The 15,508-nt window shown below is 42.8% G+C and overlaps 1 protein-coding gene across 1 annotated transcript in view; it reads left to right on the top strand.

Moving 5' to 3' along the window:
• Positions 1-15,508, top strand: part of Aoah (acyloxyacyl hydrolase) — a 193,287-nt gene that overhangs the window by 111,543 nt on the left and 66,236 nt on the right. The window contains exon 12 of the mRNA XM_051168326.1: positions 6,049-6,140. Within this exon, the coding sequence (XP_051024283.1) occupies positions 6,049-6,140 (92 nt within the window). The remainder of the gene's footprint in view (positions 1-6,048; positions 6,141-15,508) is intronic.

Genomic DNA, 15,508 nt, shown 5'->3' on the forward strand with positions numbered 1-15,508 from the left:
GCACAAGGCAGGATGTGGGGTGGGGGGAGAGGGGGAACTAGGGTGAGAGTGAAGTCAGCCCCCTACTGCTCCATACCGCAAGGGCAGCAACCCCCTGCTGCTGCATATCACACAACATTCCCTTCATGGTCAGGTAGCCCTGCGCTGGCAGTTTCCAAGAAGCGTGGGACAGTAGGACTGGAGCTAACCTAGGTGAAACAGATCTGCATCTGGTTATTGAGGAAGCTGAAGATAGGACAGTAGGACTGAGCTAATCTAGGTGAAACAGATCTGTATCTGGTTATTGAGGAAGCTAAAAACAGGAGGTCTCCTGGGGAGTTCTCCGAGAGGTCACCGAAAGGGAGGGAGCAGGAGAGGTTTTTGTCAAGTAGAACACAAGGGGTCCAAATGGCCATATTTGCTGAAAGCACCTCCATCAGGCACCATGATAGATGCTGAACTGCTGTTGCTATTGGTCTGCTTAACTGTAACGTACTTTAAGCTAATAAATGTGAGAACAGTTTGTTGCCCTAGATTAGTTGGTCTTCTGTACACATAGTACACAGAGTTTAATCTCGTTTACATCTGGCTGGACTACTTTCCGCCTCTCTCCTCCCTCCCCCCTCCCTTCCTCCCTCCCTCCCTCCCTCTCTCCTTATAGGATTCATTCTCTTGGTAGGTTCTAGCCACTATAAGAAAATATCTTACACTGGATAATCCATGGATAATAGCAGCTTCTTGTCCACAATTACAGACACTGAGAAATCTCAGATCAATGTACAAAATGTTTAGTGTCTGCTAAGAGTTTGCTGCCTGTTTCAAAGACGGTGCTTTTAGCTGCGTTCTCGGTGAATGGAGACAAAGTAGAATGTGGCAGCTTTTTTTACATGGCCATTAATTCCATTCACCATGGCAATCCTGTGACTTACTTTCCAAAGCCTCTAATTATTAAACACTCTTGGCATCCCAAAATGTTTTGGTATTTATCCCCAAAATACTCACTCCGCACTCTTCATCTGTTAAATGTGGTCTCCATAAGAGAGAATTAGAGATGAAAGGGAGTGAGTTGAGATCTGTGAGCTTTATCCCTGAAGCTCAGAGACTGACAACCATCCAAGACAACCAGGAATTCTTGTTTTCAAGCACTAGCATTCTAATCCAGCCAAATTTGATTTCGTAGGACTTTGAGCTCACGGGAAAAGCAAGGACTATGTATACACAAGTGAGTGCGAAGACTGAGCACAGAGGATCTGTTCGCTCCTTCGTTCCATCCAGCTCGGTTCAAATCCATTGCCATTACTTATCAGCTCTGTTTCTTGGGCATGTCATCCAAATATCCTCTGAGTCTTCTTCAGATGAGCCCTTTCAGAACCTGGGCCACATGAGTACAAGGGGCTTCTCTGCCAACAAAAAACAAAAAACAACCAAACAAAACAGAACAAAACCAAACAAGCAAACAAGCAAACACACACACACACACACACACACACACACACACACACAAAGATAAAAAAGTATTCCAAGGCTCCCAGCAGCCATAGGATCCAGGGTGGAAAGAGGTCCTTCCTGCACATCTCGCTGGGTAATGGTTGGACATCAATTTACTGCTGTTTGGTTGGAGGAGATGCCCCTCCTTTCCAGAAGGGAACATTGAGTGCCAAATACATGCTAGTGTATACTCACAAAGCTCTTCTTTCCCTTTTACTCAGGGGTGGTGATGGTGAGACAGAGGTTCAACATAGCCCACACTCGCAGTCTTTCTGCCTGGGAATACAGCAATGAGCCAACAGACCCAGCTGAGAAGTTCTAGGGGATAGTAGAACAGGAAGGAGGGGGCGGTGCAATTCTTGCTCCACAGTGGTCTGTCATTAAGTTAAAAAAAAAAAAGTCGTGTATATTTCCTATCTGAGCATCTGGCATGTAAGGGGAATTCTGTGACAGTTACTTTACCTACTCCGTCTGAAAAACGCAAAGATCACCTAGAAAACAGCACGTTCTGGCATCCTCACCAACGGGTACCATTTGGTTACAGAATGCATTCGTGTAGCAAAGCCTAAAAGAATGGGACCAGGGCAGGGAAGTATGCAAGAAAGTCAAGGGGAGCTCTAACAGTTGTATTATTTGATGTTTGTATAAGAAAAAACACGCAGGTAGTGACATGGTTGGAGGACTTGAACTGACAGTATGGTGATACTCAGGGACTAAAAGGCATTAAACATGAGAAGCTCACATGCGCCACCTGCAGCACGATGCAGGAACTGCAGGCCGGTGACGCTCTGGGATCTCTGGTCCCAACAAGTCTGATTCTGATTGTACAGCCTTGAGGCTTTATGTTATGGAAACACCGACCCGACCGCTACATCTTTCTTTATAGAGCAACAGTCCCTCTTTGTTCTCTTTAACAGTTTAATTCCTGATAAGTAAACATAAATGACCTATTTAAATGATCTTTTTCATGTCCTTTTCTGTTAATGGTTACCTGCATATCCTTTCGATTAACACCCTACTGTTAGAAAACAATCAGTTCTGGTCTAGCCAATTAGGCACGTTAAAAAAGAGAGTCTTGCAGCATAGGGAAGGCCAGTCAGCAAAGCAAATGCCACTAAAACGCTTCCATTGTTGTTGGAAGAACGTGATTGGTGTCCCTGGTTTTTCTCACTTAGCAAAGCATCGGAGAAGCACAGCACCAGCTTCCAAACATGATCGCTTCAAATTGTCACAAGCCAGGAGTGACTCTGGATGGATAGTATGAAGCTGCATTGCATACATTTATGAAACTGTCAAAGAGCAAGTAAAAACTACTCTTAAAAACCAGGCAGGGGTGGTGCGCACCTTTAATCCCAACGTTCAGGAGGCAGAGAGGGAAGCTGATTGCTGTGAATTCGAGGCCAGCCTGGTCTAACAGAGAGTTCCAGGACAGCCAAGGCTACATAGAGAGACTCTGACTCAAGAAAAACAAAAAAAAAAACAAAACAAAAATTCTTTAAAACCTAGTCATTAATTCAAATTATTGTATTTTCTTAATGATTACTAAAAAATAAAAAGCAATGGTTTTTCTCAATATATGAAAACACACACAAATGATGTTAAACAAAGCTGCAATACAAAGTAGTATACACATATCAATTATGATGTGTAAATTCAGACGTGCCATTGGAAAACATCATGAATTCTATTAACTGGAAATTTTCTCAACAAATATAGTCTTCCCGCATAGTTGCATTAAGATACATTTAGGAGACGTCTGAGAACATGGATGCTCATGAGAAACAAGCAGAAGTCGATGAGAGAAATGGGCATTTGTGTTTCTCCTTCTGTAAATGCCAGAAATATCTTGAGTATAATGTTGCAGGAATATGGCTCTTAGCATTTAATATGCTTTTAAGTGTTCTTTTTGTTAAGGACTTTCACACATTTGTTATTAATGACTGTTGCCCTTCATTTTATCTACCAAGTTTAACTAAGGCAGGAAGATGGGGAGGAATGAGTCTACGGAAGCTGCTTTTGGACTATTCAAATTATTCCTGTTGTCTGAAAAAAAAAAAAAACTGCATTTCTCGAAGCCTAGGATGATCCCCTTAGAAAGGGCTGGCCCTTTCTAAGCACGTGCTTTCCAACCAGCCACCCGTTCCTTTCTATGTCTTTGGCTCTTCTCCAAAGGCCTGCTGAACCCCACAAAGCTGACCCTGAGGAACTGATAGAACTGTATCTTCCCCCACGAGCCTCTCTGGAAATAGTCAGGCCTTCCCAGAATGCCACTAGTGAAGTCTAAACCATTCCATGAGAAAACACAGCTCTGCATTATTTTGAAGTTAATCAGATCACCAGGATTAAATGGATGCAACTAGTCTGCACTACAGTCACGCAAACTCACTGGGGTCCCAGCTGAGACTCAGCACCAGCTGCTGTCCACCACAGATTCAGTGCTGACAGACATGGGGAAAGCCGAGCAGTTTGAGCTTCCTGAATAACTAGCAAGGGCTTCAGGAACTAGCCAAGTAAAGGAGGCCTGGTTCTCCAGAGAAATGAGCTGAGGGAAAGCTGGGGCTTGAAGATCCCAACTCCAAAGATCTATCAACTACCATTTCCCACCCATGCTACGCTTCCCCCATCACATGACAGAACAGTGCCTGCATGGAGTGTGGAAGCCATGGCCCTAGGTGCTGTGTTCGTATTGTAGACTTGTGTTGTTCCTGTAGCACTGAACAGAGATGGCAGATCTGGTTCCCAGAGTGAATCCTTTTCCCTTGCTGGCACTTTTCAGACCCCCCTTCTCCTCCGCTATTATTATAAGGCAGAGTGCTAGGCAGGTCTTCCCGTGCTCGCGGAGCTCTTGTGTCATTCTTTCCTGAAGTAGAAAGAGCAGTCCCTTCAGATCGCAAAATCTAGTCCCATCTGGCTTTCCAAGTAGGAGTCACCACTTTATGGACAGAGAAAAGGATGAGGGTGGAGGGACATTGAGGAGTACATCCTTGTCTCTAAACATGTCCTATGGGTAACCGTCTCATAAATTCCACCTACAGCTCACACTCCATTTCCTTACTTAGAGCTCTGTTTAATATGGCCTATGAGTTTTATCCACTCTATTTTATTTTCTTGCCTCATCTAGTGGAGTTGAAAATTCTCAAACATATATTGTGAGCGAAAAACATAGTAGAAGGCTTGCAATACCTGTTTACGTGAGCTCTTTCTAGAATTGAGGTCCCTAGAAGGTTTTGTGCTAGGACCCATTTTTTTTTTAAGGGAATAGTAAGCAGTTGTGACTAGACACTGTTTTCTTCCTCAAGTTCACACCAGCCATAGAAATGTTACTCAAATGAGCATTCCTGCGTCAACACTGCTGGCCACAGCTCGCAACAGTTTACAATAGCCACAAGGGGGCAATTTTGGTTGCTAATAATGACATTCTGCAGGCTAGACAAACTATAAAGAAGTTGGTTCTAGCTTCTGTTTCTGGAGGGTCATGGTCTAGGGGCTCTGTATAGTAATGATCCCCTTGCTGACAGTGCTAAGGCAGTATGAACCATCAGGTGGTGGCCGTGAGCCTATGTGTGCGTGCCTCTGCTTATAAAACTGACAGCATTCAGTTGTGGACTTACCCCCTAGTGGTCTTATTGAACCCTGATTATCTCCTCAAAACTCTACCTCTAAATACTATAGTCTGGCTATGCTGCACACCGGGGATTAGACTCTAAGATGAGCTTCAGAGGCTACAAACCACAGTCACACCACAGCAGGAGTGCCAATCTTCTGAGATGGCAGTGCTAGAAATGGATTTGGGGTCCCAAGAAAATGACTACAAAATCCAGAGTATTTTGACTAGGGGAAAGCCCAATTTCTGCCGAAGGGTATGTAGCCATGCCAAATCCAACAGGCCAGCACATCCAACAGCGGTTTTCATTCCTAATTCAGAGAGGCCCTGTGCTTCACTCTGAGTGGTCAGAGCTTAGCCTCAAACTCAAGGAAGTACAGCTGATTAGCAGAGAGCAACTTTTGAGAATGGCATGCAGCCTTGAGCACGTGTTTTGATTTCAAAATGTGCCTACCTGGAGGGAGTTTGAATATTTGCTGAGTGGTTTCTTTGTCATTTTTAAAGTAGAGGCAGACTATTTTGTTTCTAACTCCCACAGTAGTCCATAGTGAAGATAACTGCATTTTGTAGAGAAAGAAGCCACAATCTGATTCTCAGAAGTATACCAGACTCCCAGGCTCAGATGCATCACCTTATGTAAGGCCATTTTTGCTTGAGTTTCAGTAGTGTTTTTCAGTGCAATTACCTTTTAAGCAGTCAACTTTCCAATCTTCTCAAGTGGAAGATGTAGGATGGGAGATTTCCTGTCCCAGAGCATCCCTCTCAAGTATGTGAGACTCCACATCTCCCTCCTGCTCGACAGGACAAGTGGAGGCCAGGGATTCTGACTATTGTGAATTCTCAGGTGACTTCTTTCAATGCCAGAGGCTCAAGAAGACAGGGAGGTGGGGAGCCAGGCTTAAGTACTGCTATGCTCCGCAGCAGCACAAAACAAACAGCCATTTAATAATGACTACTTTATGATCTCTTTCCTTTAGAGCACCTTCCTCAACTTGCCATCAGCTCTTGCCGATGAGCTCAACTGGCCCCAACTCTCCGGTGTTACTGGATTTCTGGACTCCACTAGTGGGTATGTTTGCACACTCATACTGTTTGCACACTCGCACTGTAGCTGCCCTGCAAAATGAGAGGCTAGGATCTAGAGCTTGCTTCTAATATATTGAAATGAGAATCATTTTGCTTTGCTACTATACCACGAATGGCATATACAAAACCTGCCACTGACATGGTCCAGGCAGTGCAACAGGGTGGGGTCTACGTTGAGAAGACTGCCGTTTACATTAGATGGAAAATGCTCAAACACATCGGTGAAGTTTTCTGATTTCAGAGACAAAGGAGTTTACTTGATATTTGATTCGAGAAACTCATAGGAATAGATATAATTACCATTAATAAATGCATATCTATTATCAAATAATAGATAAAATTAATTGGCAAGCCATGGAGTCTGTTAATTATCTTGGCTTCTGTGCTCTGGATTTGAACACAAGCCATATTCCAATAAGCCAGTTTTCTGTGCATGATGGATGTGAACTGAGAACCCAAAGTGTGTCGTCTCCCAGGACTACACCCAGCAGAGACACCCAAGATGCTATGGGGGTTTGCAAGCATTTCCACATGATAGAAAGGCCTAGATATGAGAGGCAACATCTCTCCCAGCATGCCAACATTTACAATTGGCAATAAGCATAAAGGATATGGCAATATGAGAGCCTTCTTTGTGTAAGTAGAAAAGAGGGGAAAGTGATGGCAAGACATGGCCAGCCCTTTCCAGCTCAGGCAACAGCAGCAGAGAGCAGAGGACATCAGATGTCAGGCTGTGGGGTAGTGAGGGCAGGATAAGTGTGTGTAGGCTTCATTTACCCAAAGGACAAACAGTAGAATGCCCCAGAGTTTACTGTTTATAGTTTTAACAAGTAAACTTTCTGTTTGACAAAGATCCTCACATCTCATGAGTAATGTGTTTATTACCAGTCTCATTCACTTTAGAAATTTTCATTACATACTTATCATCAATCAGGCATGGGTGCCATCAGAGCTGTGTCCTTTCTTGCAGACAGTTACAATCAACAAGGTAGATGAGACAAAGGGCATACAAAGACAACGCAAGGTAGATATGACAATGGCAGGTCTGGCCACTGGGCTCAGTTGGAAAGTGCTCATGGAAATGATCAGTAGTCTTTTGGGGTGCAAGGAAAGGAGCCCAGTCTCTAAAGGAGAAAAGACCTTTTAAGAAAGCACACTCATGATTCTGTAAGACCAAAGGCTTAACCAACTTATAAACAAAACAAAAACTGCTCACGATTCTGTAAGACCTGTGGACATAAGGAAAACAGAGCTGTATTTTCAACCTGGTTCATTGTCAAACTTAACTATTTTCAAGATAGTTCTTGTCATCCATGCAAAATTCTAATGATTGGTAAGTGGTGTTAGTAAGAAGCAACCCTTATGAAAAGTCGAAAGTAACTATATGTCACACACTATACCAAGTCCCCTATAGAAGCCATCTTGTTTTATCTCATTTTGCAGGTAAGGAATATAAAGTTTAAGTAGGCATATTAAGGTCACACAGGTAGGAGAGGAAGGCCCCCCAATCCAGAACTCCCACCATGCATTGCTGCTCTAATCCTGTGTGCATGAATGTGAGTCGCTCTAGTCACTTTCAGTTTGGGTGAAAGGCCTCAGGAAAATTAAGTAATGGGCAACTCAACCCAGTTATCTGTATATGGAAATACAGGGAAGTTTCCCTCAGTTGAGGTTTGTGTGTTAATAACAGAGAGAACTGACTGGGTTTCTTGCTCTTCATGTGGGAGCTTGAATTTAAAGAGGAATACTATACATTTCAGCCATCTTTTAGTCTGATCAAGTTTCCAAGAAGGAAATGCCAGGCTGTTGTTTAATGTTAAGTAGTTTGCATCTTTAGTGGACTTGTAGAAAGTACAACTTAGAAGAGGCATTTGAGAAACCAAGGTTGTAAGTTATGCTGGCCTGTTTTCTTCAACAGCAGGAAATGAGTGACACCTGGTCACTTGGAATGACAGTGAAAGTGATCAAACAACCTTTGCTAGTCCAGGGAGCCAGCCTCCGCCTGAGCCCCCCAATATCCTGAGCTTTGTTTAGGCCCTAATCCCAAGCTTTGTCTTACAGTGAATGAAAGTCATCTCTGTGAAAGAGGTCCCATGTACCGTTCACCTTCCACATATAGAATCTATACTTATGTTTATCATAGGTCATTCCTCTAGACCCTAGCCCTGAGCGCTCTTTATCAGCCAATAGAAGTTTTTTCTTATTGTAAAGGTCACAGGTACATTGCTGTTTTACTAGAGAGTTTTCATGTAGCTATGCCTAAAGTTTGTTGTAATAAAATTGTCACATAGAGCAAACCAGAGGTTTACTCTTACCCTTAAGAGTTATTTGTTTCTCCAGTGAAAGTCCCTGGTAGAAACTAAACTTTCATTCGTAAGTTGTTATCAGTTGGAGATGGTTTTTGAGTTAGGGTTGGGGTGTGTCCACTTCTCTTTTCAGCTCTAGGACTCAGTCTGGGGCAGAGCCCGACGTGCTGCCTCAGGCTCTGTGAGTTCAAAGGAGCTTTGCTGATGGTGATTTAGAGGGCCTTGTTTTCTTGGTATCTTCCATGCTCTCTGGCTCTTACACTTCTGCCTTTTCTTCCTTAGAGTTCCCTGAGCTCCAAAGAGAGGGATTTGATAGACATCACATTTAGGGTTGAGTATTCTAAGGTCTCTCACTCTCCATCTATTGTCTGGCTGTGTGTCTCTCTGTTCCTGTCTGCTGAAGAAGCTTCTCTGATGATGGTTGAACAAGCCACTGATCTATGAGTAAAGCAGAATATCATTAGGAGTTATTTTATTGCTACATTTTTTGTTTGGGTTTGGTTTGTTTGTTTTTAGAACAGTAGTATTTGTTTTTACTCTAGGTCCCTGAGCTATCTAGTGTCAGGTTCTTGGTCACCCGAACTGTGTCAAGTGTGCGTTCCGTACGTAGTAGGCCCTAAGTCAAATCAAATATTGGTTGTTTACTCCCACAAGCTTTGTGTTGCCATTGTACTAGCATATCTCGCAGGCAGGACATCATTGTAGATCAAAGGGTTTGTGACTGTCTTGGTGTTTCTATTTCTCCATTGGTACCTGTTAATCCCAAAGACTGGAGGAGAAAGACCATTGATCCAAATCACCATAAGGCCAACTAATTAAATCAAGCTATTTTATTCATGTACATGGGCTGCCTCTCCCCAAACCAAGGTTCAAGAGGTCAGCCTAGGATGTTAGGAATGTTATGGTGTCAAAACCCAGAAACTAACACCAAAATATTGCAAGGCAAAATTTTTATTTTTATGGCCAGGCTAAGCTTACAGCTCTCCTTAGTAGGAAGATGAAGTAGAGTCTAAGCTGTAGCAGAGAATTCTTGCATACGTCCTTTAAGACTTTGCAAGCAAGTAAAGCTTAATGGAAGTGAAACTTTTGCAATTTAGTATTTAATGTAAATTCATTATTATAACTTTTTAATGTCAATGTGGTTGGCCAGTTTTGGAAAGCATTATTTTCAAGCTAAGTCAACCTGTTTTTCAGAAGGTTTTTGAGGTCTGTTGGTTTGAAACTCAGCCTGGACAATAGGAACATAAATCTCATTTTGCCTGAGAAATACAAATACAAATACCAAGACTTTGGGAACACTTTTGGAAGCCAAACAAGAGAGAGGATGGAGGCCCTGTTATTATTTAGACCACACGAAAATCAATAATGAAGGCAGAAAATAGGGGAGTCAGCTTCTAACAAAGAAGATGAGGCTTTTATAGCTCAGGGGTAGGGGGTTTCTAAATGAGTAGACAGGGTTACAGGAGCAGACCATAACAGGTGTTCAGAACAGGTAGTCAAAACAAGTAGTCATAACAAGGTAATCATAGGTGGTCACATGACTTTTTCAAACAGAGGTAGGGTGGCAAGATGATTATAAACAACTTCTGGAACAAAAGTATGATTGCCACTCCTAGAACATGCAGAACAGAACCATTTGTAGTTAAGGTTACAGGTGGAACATAGCCCAGTCATTGAGGAACAAAGGTTTAATCATAAACAGGAATGAACATAGTTTGTCCTTACTAAAAGATGGCCTTCAAGCCTAAAATGGAGGCAGGCTGGTTCTTCATAGTGTGCGAAGTGCCTCTAGCAAAGATGTTAGAATGTAGAAGTGAAAGCTATATGTAGGCACCAGCTCGAATTCTGCATGCTCAATGCGTTGTGTAGATGTTGTCTTCAGCAATAGGGTCTTGCTGCTAGTTTCTGGGGAGCAACCTATATCTTGGCAGCAGCCTGTGTTGTTTGTGGGTTTGCCTGGAACCCCCTTTGTCCAACAGTCCAACTGGTGTGACTCAGTCTTGGTTCTCAAAGTTTCATTTGGTGATGAAATGGCCACTTGAGACTCTGTCTCCTATTATTTGCCTTAATTTTAGCTATTTCTCCTTATATTCTCTTTCTTATCCTTTTCTTCCCTCCTCCTCCCCACTTAATCCTCCCATTCCAATCCCTCATCAATCCACTGATGCTAAAATACACGTATTTATCATCATTTAGGGGGCTAAGAAGTCCAAGGTGAAGGTGCAGCTTCAGTGGTGGACCTTCTTATTGTGTGGCAAGGGCATCACATGACCAGCCCAAGGGAGCCCATTAGCTCAAGTCTCTCTTCCTGTTCTTATAAAACTACTGGTCTACCCTAGCACCTCCATTCTTGTGATCTTATTCAACCCTAGTTATCTCCCTAAAGCACCTTCTCAAAATACCATCAACACGTGAATTTGGGGACTAAGCCCCTAGACCATGAACTCTTTGGGAACACAATAAAACCATAGCAACATTTCACTCTGGAAATGGCCACCCAGCTGTGGCTGATATGGAAGTCAGCCCTGTTCTCAGCTAGTCTGTTAACACAGCACCCTGAGCTCTCTGTTGTTGTCTGTAAAAAACATGTCTGCTCTCGCAGCTTGCTCAGCGTGACTCTACACCTTGCCCATAATATTGCTACAGAGGTGAGAGAGACACCGCCCAGCTGGCTGTTCTTGTGCTTTAAGCTTGTGCGTCTGCACACTGTGGGGCCTCTGGCTATCTTTTCACCAGCTGTTTCTATTCACTACATCTGTGTTCCCTGTCACTCAGCTAGAATGATGAACAGGCTACTTAACTCCTATTTATTAAAAAAGAAAATCCTCTGCTTGGAATCTCAGCTGCAATGGATTCCTCCACTAAGGGGAAATGTTGGGAGCTGACCCTGTCCGTGTCCCTCCATTGAGTAGCTGCCATGACTATTAAGCCATCATATGTGCCATCATGTAAATTACACATGCAGATAATCTATGCTAGATTTTCTCCTTTTTTTTTAACTTTTGATGATTCCTTCTTAATTTTTACATGTGTTGGTCTTTTGCTTGAGTGTATGTCTGCAAGAGGATGTCAGATATCCTGGAACTGGGGTGATAGACAGTTGTGAGGTGTCATGTGGGTGCTTAGAATTGAACCAGGGTCCTCTGGAAAAGCAGCCAGTGCTCTTAACCTCTGAGCCATGTCTCCAGTCCCTAAAGTATTCTTCCTATTTAAATTTTTTTTAATTTTAAAGGGCATATAAAATATCAAAGACAAATTCATATGTGGTTGAGAGTCTCTTGGGGTAGAAAGAAGAAAATAAAATAAATACTGAGGTCACTCTCCTACATTGTATGAGATCCTGGGTGACCTGGCTGGTCACTCCATAAGATTGCCTATAAGCAAATCTATAGGACTATTTCTTGATTGGGGGCTCAGGGGTGCAGCACCAATCCTGGGCAGGTGGTTCTGAGTTGCATAAGAAAGAAGGCCAAGCTGGTCATGGAGGAAAAGCCAGTGAGTAACATCCCTCCATGGCTTCTGCTTCCGTTCTTGCCTCCAGGTTCCTACCTTGAGTTCCTGCCTTGAGTTCCTGCCCTGACTTCCCTCAATGGACTGTGACTCTTTTCTCCCCAAGCTGCGTTTGGTTAGTGTTGAATCACAGCAACAGGAAGCAGACAGAGACACTGACTCTCATACTCACACAATAAAAATAATTATTATTTAAAGAGCAAAAGTAGTCTAGACCAGGGGGAGATGTAGTTGGAGCATGTAGGACAGATCTGATGAAGTTCTCCACTCAACTGGATCTTGGGGATGCGCTCTTTGGCATCTATGATCAGCCTTGCGGCAAGAGTGCGAACAATGATCTCTAGAAATAGTCCTCATAAAAGCCCAAGCGTGTGGTTCCTAAGAGAAGCTGACTCCTATCCTTCCTTCTCTATCAACTGCTTTACCCTCTCAAAATATAGTCTGTCTGTCATAAGCTGGAGACAAATGATAGCCCATATATACCTCAAAACCCAAACATCACCCCTCCCTTGTATGAATGTTGAGTTCCTTTAAGTGTTTTGCTATTAACAGTATCTGTCCCCTTGACTCATGCTTCAGAAATTCAGTAAGTGGCTGACCTTAGACTACTGTGATTTTTCTGTTTTCTCCGCTGTGATTCAAGAATGAGTTAAGAAGTAAACAGGATGAAATAACTGCAGGAGTTGGCAAAATTAAAAGTGTAAATGAGAAGTATATTTATAAGATAAAAAAAGACTACCTGAGTTCAGATAACTTTCAAACCAGTTTTGTGTAACAAAAAAATATCCTACCTCTAGGATGAAAAACACCACCAAAACATCCACTAGTAGTGTAGGGGGTGGAAACAACACCTAAAACCCCAAACTACCCACAGTAAACTGGAACAAAGCCTGTGTTCACTGTTACAGGATACATCTTCCACCCAGGATGGAAAGCCTGCCCTCTTTTACACAATAAAGCTGAGTTGGGCTGAAGTTTTCCCAGCATGCAAGTTTAGTGGTATAATGAGAAGGGATCCTACTGTGTGATGGGACTGTAACCGAGAGGCCTCTGATTCCCCTCTACCCACACGCCTTCTTCAAGTCCTAACAAGCCTGTCCTTCAGGATATAAGATGTAGGTAATCTGAAACATTCTCAGACCCACGTTTGACAAAGACAGGGCTCATGAGCAGTAAAGGACAGGCTCACCTACAGTAAGTTCTGCATGTGAGACACTGGATTGCTCCAAAAATGTCAACAAAAACATCCTCCTATTATTACTGTCATGATGATTATCACTGTGTATGTACCCTTCTTCCACAGCAAATTCCAAGCAGGAAAATAAGTGAACCCAAATTCTTAACTGAAGTAACTTCCTGATGTCCTTTTAGTGATTATTAAATGAGAATATGCTAATGCTTTCTTCATTAGTGATGTTTATTTGAGAGTCATAACCATTCATTCTTTCTTATAACCCACTGAGTCCAATTAGTCCTGCGCATATGTGTGTTCATTGGATTTGGTACCAACCAATGGGGCGTGAGCAGCCTGCTAGTAGCCATATCCCCTAAGAAAAGTTGCTCTCCCTCCCACAACATACATTATTACCTACTGGTAGCACCTCAGCTAGGAGTGGGACCCTCTCCTAAGCCTCTGGAATTTTAACTGGCTTCATCTTGTTCAGGTCTTGTGCACGTGACCACAGCTGCTGTGAGTCTGTGTATCCAACAGCCACATCATGTCCAGAAGACAGCATTTCACAGCTGCCTTCCTCATCCCCTGAGTTGTCTCTATCCACTCTTCCTTGATGTTTCCTAAGCCTTGGGATGAGGGGGGTCTGAGGGAAAAACTCAATTAATTTTGAAAATTAAAATATTTTTCTATTTACTTGTTGATGAGAAATGAAAATAAACCTAAAATTACAAGTCATTTAAAAACATTACAAAGTAATTTTATTAAACTTAGTGTCTGTTGCTGTTTAATGTGAAAAGTCATCCATTGGCTCATATGTTCCAACACTTGGGCCCCAGATGGTGGTATTGTTTTATAAGCTCTGGATTCATTAGGAAGTGTAGTCTTGCTGGAGGAAGTGAGTCACCGGAAGCATACCTGGAGGTTTATGGTCAGGCCCTCCTTGTCCACTTTCTGCTTCCTAACAATAGACTCAATGTGACCACATACCTGTGGCCATGTCTTCCTACCATAATAGACCATGGGCTAAAATAAACCTGTCTTGCTTTGATAAACAACTGCCTGACCCCTTTAATGACTATCTGAATCACCTTTAACGAAGGCAATATTCTACAAGCCAGGGCTAAATGACAGCATCTTGAAAGCTGAGAGTAGGGTAGCCTCCAAAGTGAAAGAGGAGGTTGGTAGAGTAATTCCAGGAAGATAGATACCTCAGGATAAAGTGTTTGACTGTCACCCTGAGGGACTGAATTCAAATCTCAGCATCCATGTAAAGACCTGAGTGTGGGGTGGTGGTATCTGCTTATAATTCCAGCTGGGAAAAGGCAATACCGGCAAATTCATGACTTAGCTTAATTAATGAGACCAAGGTTCCAGTGAGACATCTTATCTCGAAAGTTTTACACACACACACACACACACACACACACACACAGAGAGAGAGAGAGAGAGAGAGAGAGAGAGAGAGAGAGAGAGAGAGAGAGAGAGAGAGAGAGAGAGAGAGAGAGAGAACTAAAGTTAGCAAAAGTCACACACACACACACAGGCAGCTAGCAAAGTTACCATATCAAATTCAGGCTAGAGTGGCAGGAATAAAGGCCACAGACCAGGTGTGATAGTGGACACCTTTGATCCCAGCACTGGGGAGGTGGAGGCAGAAGTGTGGCCCATTTAAGGCCATGGCAAGACTCTATCACAAAAATGAGGTCAGGTCATCAGTATAAATGAATCAAACCAGATTAAGTTCTCTAGATTCAATGCTGTCCCTCTGCTTCTGCCTTAAATTTACTATACTGAACTAGAGACATGGGAAATGCGTAGAAAGAAGTAGACAAATGTAAGTGGCCCAATCAAGCCACTCAAGGACATTCTTTTTTTCTTAGAGCTGCCCTAGAATCTTAGAGTTAAGGTCGTCCATTCTCTCCATCCCACAGACGTTAAAGGGAAGAGCAATTGTGAAAAGTGGAGCATCACTCTGAACCTGGTCACTTGGGGAATTGAATTGGAGAGTAGGGCTTTGCAGCTAATATTTCTTAACCTACTTTCATTGTTTTAAAAACAAAAAGACAGGTAGGCACTAAGCACTAATGGATTTAATAACCTTATTAAACTCTATTATTCACAAATTACATGTGATATCATTGCAAATGATGAGCCCTGCCATTATTACATATGTTTCACAAAGAATTAACCGCAGAACTGGCCATTTGCGTTGTGTGTGACTGATGTGAGGGTAACAGGAGGAGCAATTCTCCAATGTGGCCCATGGTTGCTAGGGGGCCCTCATGGTGAAACCTATTTTCACAATAGACTTAGAATTTGCCTCTGCCGTGTAGCCATTATACCGATGACATTATAAAAGCC

The sequence above is a fragment of the Acomys russatus genome, chromosome 3 (assembly GCF_903995435.1).
Source record: "Acomys russatus chromosome 3, mAcoRus1.1, whole genome shotgun sequence".
NCBI classification, from domain to species: Eukaryota; Metazoa; Chordata; class Mammalia; order Rodentia; family Muridae; genus Acomys; species Acomys russatus.